General features: G+C 36.4%; 1 protein-coding gene across 2 annotated transcripts in view; it reads left to right on the forward strand.

Moving 5' to 3' along the window:
- SYNE1 (spectrin repeat containing nuclear envelope protein 1) overlaps positions 1-13,597 on the forward strand; it is a 243,720-nt gene that overhangs the window by 180,042 nt on the left and 50,081 nt on the right. The window contains exons 113-121 of one of the 2 annotated variants that reach the window (XM_034060451.1): positions 713-889; positions 2,513-2,668; positions 5,778-5,933; positions 6,500-6,670; positions 8,135-8,268; positions 9,410-9,614; positions 10,795-10,977; positions 12,004-12,150; positions 13,201-13,355. In XM_034060451.1, coding sequence (XP_033916342.1) covers positions 713-889; positions 2,513-2,668; positions 5,778-5,933; positions 6,500-6,670; positions 8,135-8,268; positions 9,410-9,614; positions 10,795-10,977; positions 12,004-12,150; positions 13,201-13,355 — 1,484 coding nt within the window. Of the gene's footprint in view, positions 1-712; positions 890-2,512; positions 2,669-5,777; positions 5,934-6,499; positions 6,671-8,134; positions 8,269-9,409; positions 9,615-10,794; positions 10,978-12,003; positions 12,151-13,200; positions 13,356-13,597 lie in introns of those variants that run through there. The other variant, XM_031049773.2, reaches the window with a different exon arrangement.

Here is a 13,597-nt window from a genome sequence, read left to right on the forward strand (position 1 = left end):
AACCTTATTAGATGTGTCTTTCACCTAAGCTCACAAAGCACTTTGCAAATTGTGTAAATTGTTTTATGAATTCGCTGCATAATATCACCTTCTCAAAGTGTAGCCCATTCTTGAATGTAGCCTATTCTTGAATGGAATGTGTCCAGTAGTTTACACATCAAGGTAATTCTGGTCAGTATCTGAAGCAAAAATGAATGATGCTATATCTTAACTATTGAGGAATAAAGTTATGACACAATTTCACTTCTTTAACTAGATCAGTAGCACTCTTGTAATAGATGTGCATACAGTGACTTTCTTTTCAATGTCATATTTGTTTCATGAGTCTTCTGAAAAATTACTTCTTGGCTATTATTCTTCTTTGTGTATAAGAATATTTTTCATATTCTTTTCATATTCAAAACAGAGTTGATTTTGTTGGTTTTTTTTTTTTTTTTTTTTTAAATCTGATTCATGAGACAAATGTCAACATGTTTGCAGATTATTTTTTTTAATTATTTGGGTGAGGCAGATTCATTATTCCAAAGGCAAGGTGTTGCTTCTTTGTTTCTTAACATTTAGGGGAAACTGACAATGTTTTTAATTGCTGGCCAATTGCTAAAGCTAAATTATGGTGAAGTTTTCATTTGTGAATATTTTTCCTCTGTTTTGCAGGAAGGTGAGAAATTATAGTACTTATGTTTTGGGTTTTTTATTCCCTTTTTCCTGCTAGGGTTTCAAGATAGATTTAAATTGCAAACAATTGACGGTAGACTTTGTGAACCAGTCAGTGCTACAGATTAGCAGCCAGGATGTTGAAAGTAAACGGAGCGACAAAACTGATTTTGCAGAACAGCTTGGAGCAATGAACAGACGTTGGCAGATTCTGCAAGGCCTGATAACAGAAAAGGTAAAGAAAAAAAAGACCCAAAACCAAACAAACTAGCTACTCTGTGGGATACCATATAAAAATCTTGCAAAAGCCAAGGTGAACAGCATCTACAACTCTTCACTTGTCCATGCAGTCAGTCATATTATCACAGCAGAGACAGTCAGATCAGGCACAATTTGCCCCTAGTGCGACCATGCTTATTCCTCATCCTTGTTCTTTATACATGTGGAAATAGCTCCTGGCAGAGTTTGCGGTATAGCCTTTTTCCAGTCACCAGCAACTTTTTCCAACCATCATGACCTTTTAAACTTGATAGCAGCCTTGAAATGACATCAACACCTTCAGATGCATCCTGTCTGGTTCTGTGGATTTTTATATTTCCAGCTAAATTAAGTAACTCCTAATTCTAACTCTTCTATCATGACTAGTACCTCCATATGCGAAAATTTGTTAGTTGATACGAAGACATGGGAGGCATAGGTCAGTAAGATCAGAGCAGTAAAGGTGCCATGTACATCAGACTATTCTGTGGTTTCTGATTAGTTGCTGATGTACTTGTGAAGAGTAACAAGAACTTTTATCCCTCACTAGTTAGTTGCAGCCAAGACTGCTTTCATAACATAAGTCTGGCATTGCCAGGACATGCTTTCAGGCCTATTCTTTGGAATCCACTTTCTGTGCATTTGTCATTTTTGTGACTTGAGGAAGTTGTCCTCAAAGATCAACCAGCTTTCTGGACTCTTTTGTCCTTCAGTACAGCTTCCCATGGGATCATTCTTACCTGAAAAAAAACAAAGTATGTTATTCTAAGGATCTCTAGTCAGCTACTTACTTTCCTTACTTTACTTCACTCACAGCTATCTCATCATCAGTGTGGCCAATGCTGTTGATCATTACATCTTCAACCATTTCCAATTCACATGACAGCTCATTAAGATGGTTCATTCCCTAGAGTGATGTGAATGCCTTTATGACAATGCTGCCACTTTCAAATTCTGCTTTGTTATTTCTTTCTTTGTTTTGTGGGGTTTTTATGGGGGGGGGAGTCCACTGTTCTGTGTCATCCCGTTCCCTCCTCACCCCCCCCCTTTTTTAAATTTTTCCTTTTTTCTTTTGATTTGTTGGCTTTTTGATTCATTTGGGGTTTTTTTTGAGATTTGAAGTGCTGTTTCATTTGCCGCTGAATAACACCTAGGATAGTCACAAAAACCTTAATAAATTTTAACCAGTCAGCTGACAAAGGAAGTCATATAAATCTTTATCTGCTTCACCATATACACAAGGAATATAAACTGTATGTTTGCATGCTTAGTTTTATTTGGAAAATCCTGATGTCTTTGATCTCTGAAAAGAATTCTACTTCATAAAAATGTTCTGCTAAGTTGTTAGCGTCTTTCAGTGTGTCATAATATTTTGTTATCTCTACATAATTATTTCTAAAAGTAGGCCTTTTATTATGAACTCTTTTACACATAGCAGCTATATTTAAATTTAAATTTGAGTACATATACTGTTCTGAAGTTCTGAAAGCACTGAATTCGGGAAGGCTATGGTTAGCATTGCTCTTCAGTTATTTATTTAATTGACCCAAAAATAAAGGTAAGTGTATGAGGAAATATATATACTCATATTTCTTTGCAGATCCAGCTGTTAGAAAGTCTGCAGGAGTCCTGGACAGCATATGAAAATAATGTGCAGTGCCTTAAAACTTGGTTTGAAATCCAAGAGCAGAAGCTGAAACAGCAACAGAAAATTGGAGACCAGGCTTCAGTACAGAATGCTTTGAAAGACTGTCAGGTATAGTCCCCTTATAAATAACACTATTTTCTTTCCAGCAATTAGAAACAACACTTGGTAAAGCCATGTGAAATCTTCATATTAATGAAGTCAGTGACAGAATTCTTATTTACTTATGTGAGGGAGAGATTTCATTCCTAAAGTGCAAGCAATAAGAAAGGAGGAAGGAACAATAATATCCCAGAGATGTTTAAAAGCAAACAAAGGTATTCTTTTTGTACTATGCATTGACGTATGGACATTTCCAAGCATGCCAGATGTACTGAACTAGAAGAGCATCAGATGAATATGTTCCCATTCCTTTTTAGCGAGTCTTATGGAATTTGATGTCATGAACAATATGCTTGACTATGCAGAAAGTTGGTTTTTTCTGCCTTATTATTCTGCTCTACCATTTTTTTCTATTCTTTTTCCACCTCATATGTTCCATATTGACTATTCAAACACAAATACTAGAATGTAGAGAGGTATTATGCTTTTATTAACATATGTTAGGATTTTTGGGGGATTTTGAATATTCAGCTATCCAGAGAATTAAATACTGCTGTGAGGACAACTGGATGCCCAAAATCTTGATGTTCTCATAACCTTAAAATGGAGTAAGGAACTGTGTTTATCTTGGTGCAGCTGCTTTTCCTGCATCATTAATGAATGAAACAAATATGATCTAGCTTTTAAGTCTTCACAGAGAGAACAGCTGGAAATCTATTCAAATGAAATGCAAAAGAGAATTTCATCTATATTCATCAGTGTATTAAATCCATCTTTCTTTCTATAAAGGCAAACACTTGATTAGGCCAGAGATGTTACATTATTCTTTTTTTTTTCTGAAATTCTTGGCCTAAGTTCTCAAACTGATTGCAGTGCTTAGTTTCAAATAAGGTATCTTTAGGGTTTCAGCACAATAAACCCATACAACTGCAGGAAGGATAATTTAGCATAGCCTGACATAATGGGCAGGCTGAGCTTGGCTGGAGTTCAAAGCTGAATCTGATTTATCACCTTTACAATTCCTTTGGTCAGGGAAGCGAGCAAATACACTTGGTGAGTCAGTTATAAATGGCAAGACTTTGATCAGCAGAGAAACAAATTATCTAAGAAATAATTGTATCAGACACTCCCAGTATCTGGTTCAACTACTACAGAAGCTGCAGTTTATTTATTAACCAATGTTACTTGCTGCTTAGTTCTCATATTAATAAGTAAAACCAACCATTTTTTTCCCTCCACATATCAGAAACAGCAATGTGTCTTTAATTCAGATGATGAATAAGAAGCCCCTTTTCACAGAGAACCAGAAATATTTGCTATTCTTGGTGGTTGGAACTTTTGTCTGCTTTGTATTCCTAATTTTGGAGCAACCTTGTACAAACTCGAATGCCTTTTTGGAAAAGCAAATTTACTGTGTATGACTTAAAAGTCTTTGTTTATCATGTGGTAAACAAAAGATGTGTTACTCCAGGTCTGTAGTCTGGAACAAGACCATGGTTTGAAGAAATGTGAAATAATACAGGAAAAAAAGCAAATAATAAGCAGTACAGCAAAAATTCTCTCACTTATATGTATCTAGAAAAAGGTGTGTTGTATGTGTGCAGGGATAAATTCAATAGCAAGTGTTCACAAGACTAGGCAGAATTCTGTTCCAAATACTCCCACTGCTTTCTAAAATGTACAATCTGTTATGGCAACAGTTCACTTGTAGTTTTTTGGATTCATAGGGAGAGTAATTCTTGGAAAGGCATGGGTTTTCGGTTTGCCCAGTTTTGTTGTGTTATTTTCTTTCCTTAATGATCCATCTCTCATAGTAAGGAAAGGCTTGCAGGAAGTTAAAATATAACTGAGATTAAAAAGTACACAAATTAATGTAGAAGCAACACTTTCCCCCCTCTGCTCAGACTCAGTGTTTGCGCTATGATGCTACACAGCTTCGACATGAGTCAGGGCATAGGAGGACTTGCTTGGATCTCCCTGCACCATGCTGTGAATTTATGTAAGTAGTTTCTTGGGTAGCAATAAGGTTATATGATCACAATATGGGCTATATAACTCAGTTGTTCACTGAGTCATCTTGTCCTCTCTCTCCTTAATTTTGTAACTTCATTCTCATGCTGTTGAGGCATGAGGAAGATCACAGGTTTTGTGACTAGCAAATATTACATTTGAAGTATGTTACTTGAAGCTATGCAGAGCTTCCGCACTTTGCTTGTTGATAAAATGTGATAAAACTGGCAAACTCTTAATCAGCCTTTCCAAGACCAATCTAGGGTCATCTTAAGTCAACTACACAGTCAGCACTTGCCTGAAGTAGCAAAACAAGCCACTAACAAGTTGTCATGGCCTCAGTGCTTAGGTACTCAGCCTTGTTTTCTTCGCTTGTTTTCGCACCAACCATTCATTTTTTTCCCATTTTCTTCAGTTAGTGTGTGGGAACATTGAGCAGAGCAAAATGCTATTGAGCTCATTAATGCCTCCCAAAAGCATGCAACCTTGAGGAGGCAATAAGAAAAATTCCTTCAGTCTGTTGTGTGTTGTTGTTGGCTGGACTCCAATGAACTTGTCATTTAGAAAAGGAGAAGACTTGCTATCCTCAGGGAAGGGGCTTTGGTGGGACCTGGCAAAGGAATAAACTCTCCACTTCTTGTGGGGAGGCATGGCAAATGGACATCTTTCCATAGGAAGTCATTTTTTCATTTTCCTTGGGTGGCAAAATTAATTTTTTTTTCCACGGCTTGAGCCAGCTTTGAACTAATTAAAAAGCTCCCTCAGTGTTTAAGACACACAGCAATTTTCCCATGTATTCAAACTGCTGTCCTATTTTTAATGAGTTATGGACTCTTACATGAGACCAGACAATTACACACAAGTTTAATATAGAGGTCATCCTTCTATTTAAATTAAAGGCAAACAACTATACTTTAAAGAGAAGATAAAATACTAAATAAAATTGCTGATGAGTTATGATTCTCTTGAGAATAAAAAGCCCAAGTATGCTAGTGTGACTTTCCTATTTTTTAAAGATAAGGAGCTTATGAGCATCTGTTCTAGCTCAAGGCATTATCCAGCCAACTAAGCAAACAAAAATATTCAGGTATCTTCTTTTTCTTTTCAGGAATTAGAAGAATCAATAAGAACAAAAGAAAAAGAAGTTGAAAGTGTAGAACAGAGTGGTCTTTCTTTGATACAGAACAAGAAGGAAGAAGTCTCTTCTGCTGTTATGAAAACACTACAAGAAATTAACCACTCCTGGGCCAATTTGGAACACACGGTAAAACAATCATCAAGGGGCAGATTACAATGCCAGGAAAATGGCATGGAGGAGAAGGAGAAATAGCAGTTTGCAGATAGTAGGCTGCTTCTGTATTATAGGGGAAGAGATTTGAATTGTATCTCTGTTTCCATCCGTCCTCAAATTTGAGTGCACACTTCACATAAGATGGGTATAATGTTTCCTATTCCAAGGATGCTTTTAATTCAAGTAATTAAAGCTTTTTAGATGATTCCTGACATTTAGTGGAAAGGTACCAAATAATCGGTAAAGATCTACCCTTTCCAGCACACAGATGCTTTCTTGATCCTGCTTTGGACTGAAGTAGAATGAATTTTCTATATTCTCATTCTCTGTCATCCTAACTTTACAAAATCAAGCAGAACTTTATGCTGTACCTAGCATAAGCCGAGCTGATGGTTGTGCAAAATCTCCATTCTGCAACAGGTCTAAGATTGGGCATGTAGATCAAGTAGCCTCTGAGATCAGAGGGAAGGAAATAATTTAAACCCCAGATATCTTGAGTGATTTTAATTTATTTTTTTTTCCTTCCTCCCTCCTCCTAGGTTAGCCAACTGAAAATATTGTTGCAGTCTGTTCTTGATCAGTGGAGCATTTACAAAGTGGTTTATGAAGAACTAAATAGCTACTTGACAGAAGCCAGATATTCTTTGTCCCGTTTTTATCTTCTTACCGGTTCTTTGGAAGCTGTGAAAGTCCAAGTTGATAACCTTCAGGTAAGAAGAATAACATGGCTTTCAACATACTAAGGATGGATTCAAGGGTTAATTCTGTCTTTATTGCATAGATGCAGAGAACTATACATTTTGGTTCATAAGAAATTAATGAAACGAAATGTACCAGTATGTACAGACTTCCTGGCACATTATATCACGTGACATTAGGAAAACACATTATCAAATAGTCAATATTATCAAATAGTCATTTTCTGCATTTTTAATTTTGCAAAAAAATAAAATGGTGATGGTTGTTTTCTTTCTAATCAGCATTAAAAGTTTCTCACTCTGCTTCATCAGGCTTCTGAGCTATGGGTGCATGCTGAGATCACATTTTGACACTGTGCACCCATGTGGTAGCGGTAGATGGAAGATCAAAGAAAATAATGTTCTAAAAGCTGAGATACTTCAGTGATTTTCCACGGTCAGAAAATAAATTATTAAAAGTCTGAAAAGTATTGTTCTATTAGGTTAGCTTTTTATTGCAAATAAAGTTTTTTGTCTTAGGAATCAAAAATATTTGAAAAAATATTTCCAGATGCTGAAAGTAACAGCAAGTTGTATTGTTAGTATTGGCTGGCAAATAAAAGTTTACATCATCATTCACATATTTTGTGTGACTTGAAATCCAGACATATATAAAGCTCAAATTCCTTAATTATGAGTGGCACTTTTCAAACCCAGATTTTAAGAACATCCGTTAATGCCCTTTACAGCCACTCTTCTAGGTTGTCATTTTTTATGCATCAGAGGATGAGTCAGTAAAAAAATAGGTACAAAAAATTACTTTTTTTGCTTATTAAGATTTTAACTAAACTGCTTAATTGGGTTGAGATTTGCTAGGCTGTTCAAACCGTAATAATATGCACAAAAATACATAAGGTTAAAAAGCCTTATTTAAAGAATAAAGTTTTTTATGCTGCTATTTTTTTTCATCTTGTTCTAAACAGGATAATTTTATTTCATTTATTTTCTTCCACCAGTTAAGTTCTTTTTTTGAGTCAGTTCAATGCACTTACTCCTATGTAAACACCCCATCTCTGGAAGTGTTCAAGACCAGTTTGGATGGGGCTCTGAGCAACTTGGTCTAGTGGGAGGTATCCCTGCCCACAGCAGGGGGTTGGAACTGGATTATCTTTATGGTCCCCTCCAACCCAAACCATTCTATGATTTAGTACTTGTTTAGAGTAATTTCTTTTGCAATTCTTTTGTGAGAATATTAGATTAAAATTTACTCTTTGCCACTATACTTGATATCAAATCAAATGAATCTAACAATAGTATTTATATTAAACAACCTTCTATTTAGATGATGCACTCATAAAATCAATTTTTACATTCATAATCTATATGTTATAATTGATACATAATATTTTGAAATATTTCTACATCATGCAGTTATAATATCTCATATTTTATGGTTGTTTTTTGTGGTTTTTTTTTTAAATATTTTATCTGTTTTAGAGCCTACAAGATGAATTGGAAAAGCAAGAAAGTAGCTTACAAAAATTTGGTTCTGTGACCAACCAATTGTTGAAAGACTGTCAATCACCAGTGACTGAAACACTTACCAACACTTTGAAAGAAGTGAATATGAGGTAGAAAATGTCTATTTGTTGAACTTTACTTTTCATGGTAAATTGGCATTTATTTATTGACCCATTTTTAAATAATTTTTATTTTGAGTTTGGTTTTTTTGTTTGTTTGTTTGTTTCTCTGTTTGGGAGCTTGTGGCAACAGCTGGGGTTATTCCTTTTGCCAAAGGCTGAAGCAGAACTATCTCATTTACTACAGATAGTAAATGAAACAATATTTTCTTCAGCAAAGCCTGATAATCAAGAAGGTCTAAGCCTTCAGCAGTAGATTGGCAAACAGCTTCCTCAACTTTGAATCCAGGCCAGAACCACTGTAAGGGTTTACTCAGAGAATCTATGGAAAGACAGAATCCAAAACTAAAAACTGTTTTGGTGGAAAATGATTTAATTTTGGTTTGTTGTTTTGGTTTTTTTTCTTGACAACACAATCATGGCAGAATTTTTTAATTTGTGGGTCATCCTGCACTAGTATCTGGAAGTGGAAGGAGGGATTATTCACCCCATTTTAAAAAGATACTATGGGATTTAACAGTTTAAAAGATGACTGATAGAATTTTCACTTCACCATTTTTATTATATAATAATAGTTGAAAAATAGTGTGATTTTATTTAGAAAGGAAATTGCACAGCATATTTGAAAAGTACATGTTTCTGGTTGCCATTAGAGCCAAGAATTCAAAAGGGGTTTCGATACTGAATTGCATAAAACAATACAAAAAGTTTTAATAAGTCTGGGAGTATTTTAAAAGGGAGTTACACAGAGCAGAATAAATGGTTTCTGTCCTGGGCTTGTTGGGCCCTTGCAGGAATTTGGTTCTGGCCATTCATGGTGTTCTGTGCAGTGAACCAAAGTATGCTAAGTAGAAATAACTGGATATTCACTTCAAAAAGTGCACTCCAGCTCTGTCTGACCTCAGTCATCAATGTACAGCATCCAAGATGTTGCACAGATCAGATCTGCTCTGACAGGTCAGAAGAGCCTGTCAATGTACTTCTGGGATTCCTTCCCCCCGCTCTGATGTCTGGACCTTATATTATCAAGTTTTTTAAAAGCCAAAAGACCATAGTGAGCAGTAGAGAGGAAGAGGGACAGCAGTTCTTGTGGACTCTTAGGCTTCAGTCATGCATTCAATCTCTTCACCAGGTGGAACAACCTTCTGCAAGAGATTGCAGAGCGGCTGCGTGCAAGTAAGGGCCTCCTTCAGCTATGGCAGAGGTACAAGGACTGTTACCAGCAGTGCTCTTCCACAGTCCGTCAGCGGGAAGACCAGACCAATGAACTCTTGAAGACTGCCACCAGCAAAGACATTGCTGACGATGAGGTTACTGCCTGGATTCAGGACTGCAATGTATGTTCAGTTGAGCTTTGCAGATTTTTACAGCTCTGTGGGTTAAAAGTATGAGAGGCTCTCCATTACTAAACTGAGTGTATTGGAAACTTGCATATAAACACATTTCTTTTTACTGATGCGTCTCAGGCACAGGAGCTTTACATTTGTTACCCAAATATCATGAGTTTCTCACACTTTCCATGTGATCCCTCTGTACTTGTGTTGTCGTTTCAAAAGCTTCTCTGGAGAAGGTGGATAAATTATATATTTTGGTTCAGTCTTAAGTCTCTGTCAAAGGCATTCTTGCTTGGAAAAATATCTCTACTAAATCTGTTGAGTTCCTTGTAACAGAAACACAAGATCCTTTGACTGTATTCCCACCACACAAGGCTGTTATTTTTGTCTGAATTAAAAGTATGTTCTGGGGATGACTTTATCCTACCTTATGGAAAAGCACTATTTACTGAAATCTCGAGATTCTTTCTTCTTCAAGAGTGTATCTGAAGACAGCAGGATAGCTTACCTTCTGTCTATGATTTCATTTTGGTTCTTTCAATTTTAAGTTACTGTTCAGTGTCAACAACAAAAGCATTGAAATGTCAGTTGTCTCACTGTAAGCAAAACAATTGCAAGGAGAAAATTTAACACATTAATAAGTGTTTCAGGCATTTGCTGCCATAGTCATCTGGACTGGCTATTCAAATTGCTTATTTTTAATGAAATAATTTCTCGATTTCCTGAAGGCCCATTCTGTAGCTGTTATGTTAGGCCATTTACAAAAGTTATTTTTTCATTTTTCATGGTAATTCATAGCAGAAAAAAACAGGAAGTCAAACATGAATCAGCCCACAGTGAGGGCTGCCACTGCTTAGGACCAGCGTGTCAGTGGGTTCAAAATGTTTGTTTCAACAAGTATTGCCTCATCAGTAACTCAGGCTTTCTCAAACATAGGTGAGCAGTCACTTCTTTCTGTTCCTCTGTGCACAGGTACTTTGACATATTTTTTTATTCTGCATAATATTTCCCTTTGATACAGAGTGTGAGTGGACACTTTGGTGTTGAAATACAGTAGTAAATACAAATTTTTTGTATAGTGGTGGAGTTTGGCCATTTAATTGCTCCTTTAAATCAGAGGGAGGATGACATTTGCAGAGTGTCAGGTTAACTATTTGTATCTTTATTCAATGTGTTGCCTCAGGATGTGCTTACAGATTTGAAGACAGCACAAGAGTCAGTGGTTGTTCTTCAAGAGCTGGGAGAGGAGCTAAAAAGCCAGGTGGAAGCTTCAGCAGCAGCAGCTATACAGTCTGATCATCTTTCTCTGAACCAGAATCTGTTAACCCTCGAACAAGCTCTCCGCAAACAACAGGCTGTACTTCAGGTATGCAGAGTGTTTTCAGTCCTCGAATCTGATCATCCTGTGGTACCCGAAAACACATAAATTAGCTAAAACTGGATGGGAAAGACGGTGTTACCTGTTCACCAGCGTTTCCTAGACTTTCCTGAAAGTCAAAAAGTAGAAAATATGCTCAAAAATATGCTGAGAGTATAAAATATGCTCAAGTCAACTACAGAAACCTTGTAAGAAGGTCCAGATTCTGGGAAGATAATAGCACTCATGGAGGAAAGCATCTATCTTGAATGCTAAGAGAACCATGCTTTCAGTGTGCAGCAGTGGTGCTAAAATCTGCATCCACAGCTACTGCTCCCCTAAAGACAAGCTCTCTTTCCAGCTAGTTCTATAGCAGTAAAACAAATGAGAGATTCTGAATAATTCTGGTGTAGAACTGATTTTTACAATTCCTGTTAATGTCAGTGCCTGGATTGACATCTACCATTTGTAGATGAGTAGATGTTGCTAATTACTTGTGTCACAAGTGACTAGAGCAAAAAAGAGAAAAAAATTAACTGTTAGAATGTGTTCCATAGGAAGGTACATGGGTGAGAAGGTAGTGGCTTCTCTTTGGATGACAAGAGGATTTATCCAAGAAATTTAGCATTGTGTAGAACATCCTTATAGCATCACTTGTATTGTGAAGAGAAAAAGCATAAGAGAAGTTTTTAATTTCAAATTGCAATTATAGCAGCTAGTGGTTTTCTCTGCTGACAATAAATTAAGCAGGAGTTAGTTTTATAAAAGGAGGTTAAAGGAGGTTATCTATTTCAAGGCAAGGAGATATTTAATGCAATTTCTTGAAGTGTTACCTTTTTGCAGTGATCAAAAGTCCTCTGTTCTAAGTTAAAAATAAAACAAACAATAATTCCATGGTCCGTGAGCAAAGCTGCAGTCACAATTGCTCCTAGCCTATACAGCTCTCTGCAAATCTATGAGAATAACTGCGGTGTAGTATCAATATGGATGCTATGTGGCCAAAGTTCTTAAACTGTGGGTCCTTTTCTATTCAAGGCTGGAGTGCTGGACTACCAAACATTTGCCAAGAACCTGCAAGTCCTTGAGGCCTGGATAACAGAAGCAGAGGAAATATTAAAAGAGCAAGATCCTAGTCACTCATCTGATCTCTCAGCAATACAGGGGAGAATGGAGGAACTCAAGGTGACCAATAGATGCAGGATATTGATTTGATTTTCTTTTTTTTCTTCTGTTAGCATGGCTATTTTTAGTACAGGATATGCACAAATATCATACATACATTATATATATATTAAAGAACTGTCGCTCATGCAAGACTGAGAACTTAGAAGTTTGGTGGCAACCAAAGAATGATTGTCAATGTTACTTTACCCCTGAGTAAAGAAAAAAAGGAGAAGAAAACTGTTTAGAATAAAATTAATATAAACTCAAAATAGGAATGGATATTTTAGCAGGTTTTTGAGATTTCCTTTTTGTTCTTTTTTTCTCAACTTTTTTTTTGTATTTCTGTAATTTCTATCTCACTTGTATTTAGCTTAGGGATAAAGTTGTCCATTTTTTGGTGTATTGATAAACTGGAGAAACTTTTGTACTGTGTACCATGTAATCTCCATTTGCACTCTTCCACACTTTTTTTTGTGGGACTTCTTTTCACCTCCTCTTCTTTCAGAGGCTCTGACAGGAAGTTGATTAACGTTGCCATCTAGGCTGGTTTTGTCATTTTAATCTTCCATTATTTTTCTGTTGGGATTAAGTATACATATAATTTCACTTTGGGCATGCTAAAACCCAGGACATTTTCCTAGTGTAGTGGATTGGATATTTCTGTACTGCAAAACAAAAACCAAAAAAATAAAGAATTGAGTAAGTTCAATGGGAATTTGCCAGCCTAACATTCAGGCTAAGAAACAAGGAAAAAGGCTTGCTTTTTTGACATAAACATATGGCTTCAAACTATGCAAAAGTAGCCTACATTTGCAGCTCTGAGGGGGAAATCCCCAATTTAGCAAAACACTCCAGTGCAATTTCAGTTTATTTCTCTGTGCGCGTTTAAACATGAACATGAGTCTTCTGGTCTGGGATCAGAGGCTGAAAACTGGAAATGAGTTTCCCTGCCATAGGGATTGCTTGCCACTTGGTGGCAGCCAAGGCCATTCCAAATTTGACTGAGTGCTTGCTCATAATTTTGCAATCTCTGAATATGCTGGTTATGACTTTCATTGTCTGTTGCAGAGTCAGATGTTGAAATTCAGCAGCATGGCCCCAGATTTGGACCGTCTTAATGAGCTGGGTTACAGGCTTCCTCTGAATGATAAAGAAATCAAAAGAATGCAGAATCTGAACAGGCATTGGTCTCAGATCTCCTCTCAGACTACGGAGAGATTCAGGTCAGAACAACTAAAGGTTATTGTATAGTTTCCTTAGATTACAACAGCTAGAAAGTACACCTTTTGCAGAATATATTAAATGTTTCAGATATTTCATTAACCAAAGTTCTGTTTCTGGGGTATACTTGCAAGTAAAGAGTGAAACGAGTGAGTTAAGATGTTGACTTTGCCATAAATTAACAGAGTTTGAAATAAGTCAGACTACTACTTTTCAAAGGTTTGGCTAAATAAATTGAATGAGA

This window comes from Melopsittacus undulatus, chromosome 3, assembly GCF_012275295.1.
Source record: "Melopsittacus undulatus isolate bMelUnd1 chromosome 3, bMelUnd1.mat.Z, whole genome shotgun sequence".
NCBI classification, from domain to species: domain Eukaryota; kingdom Metazoa; phylum Chordata; class Aves; order Psittaciformes; family Psittaculidae; genus Melopsittacus; species Melopsittacus undulatus.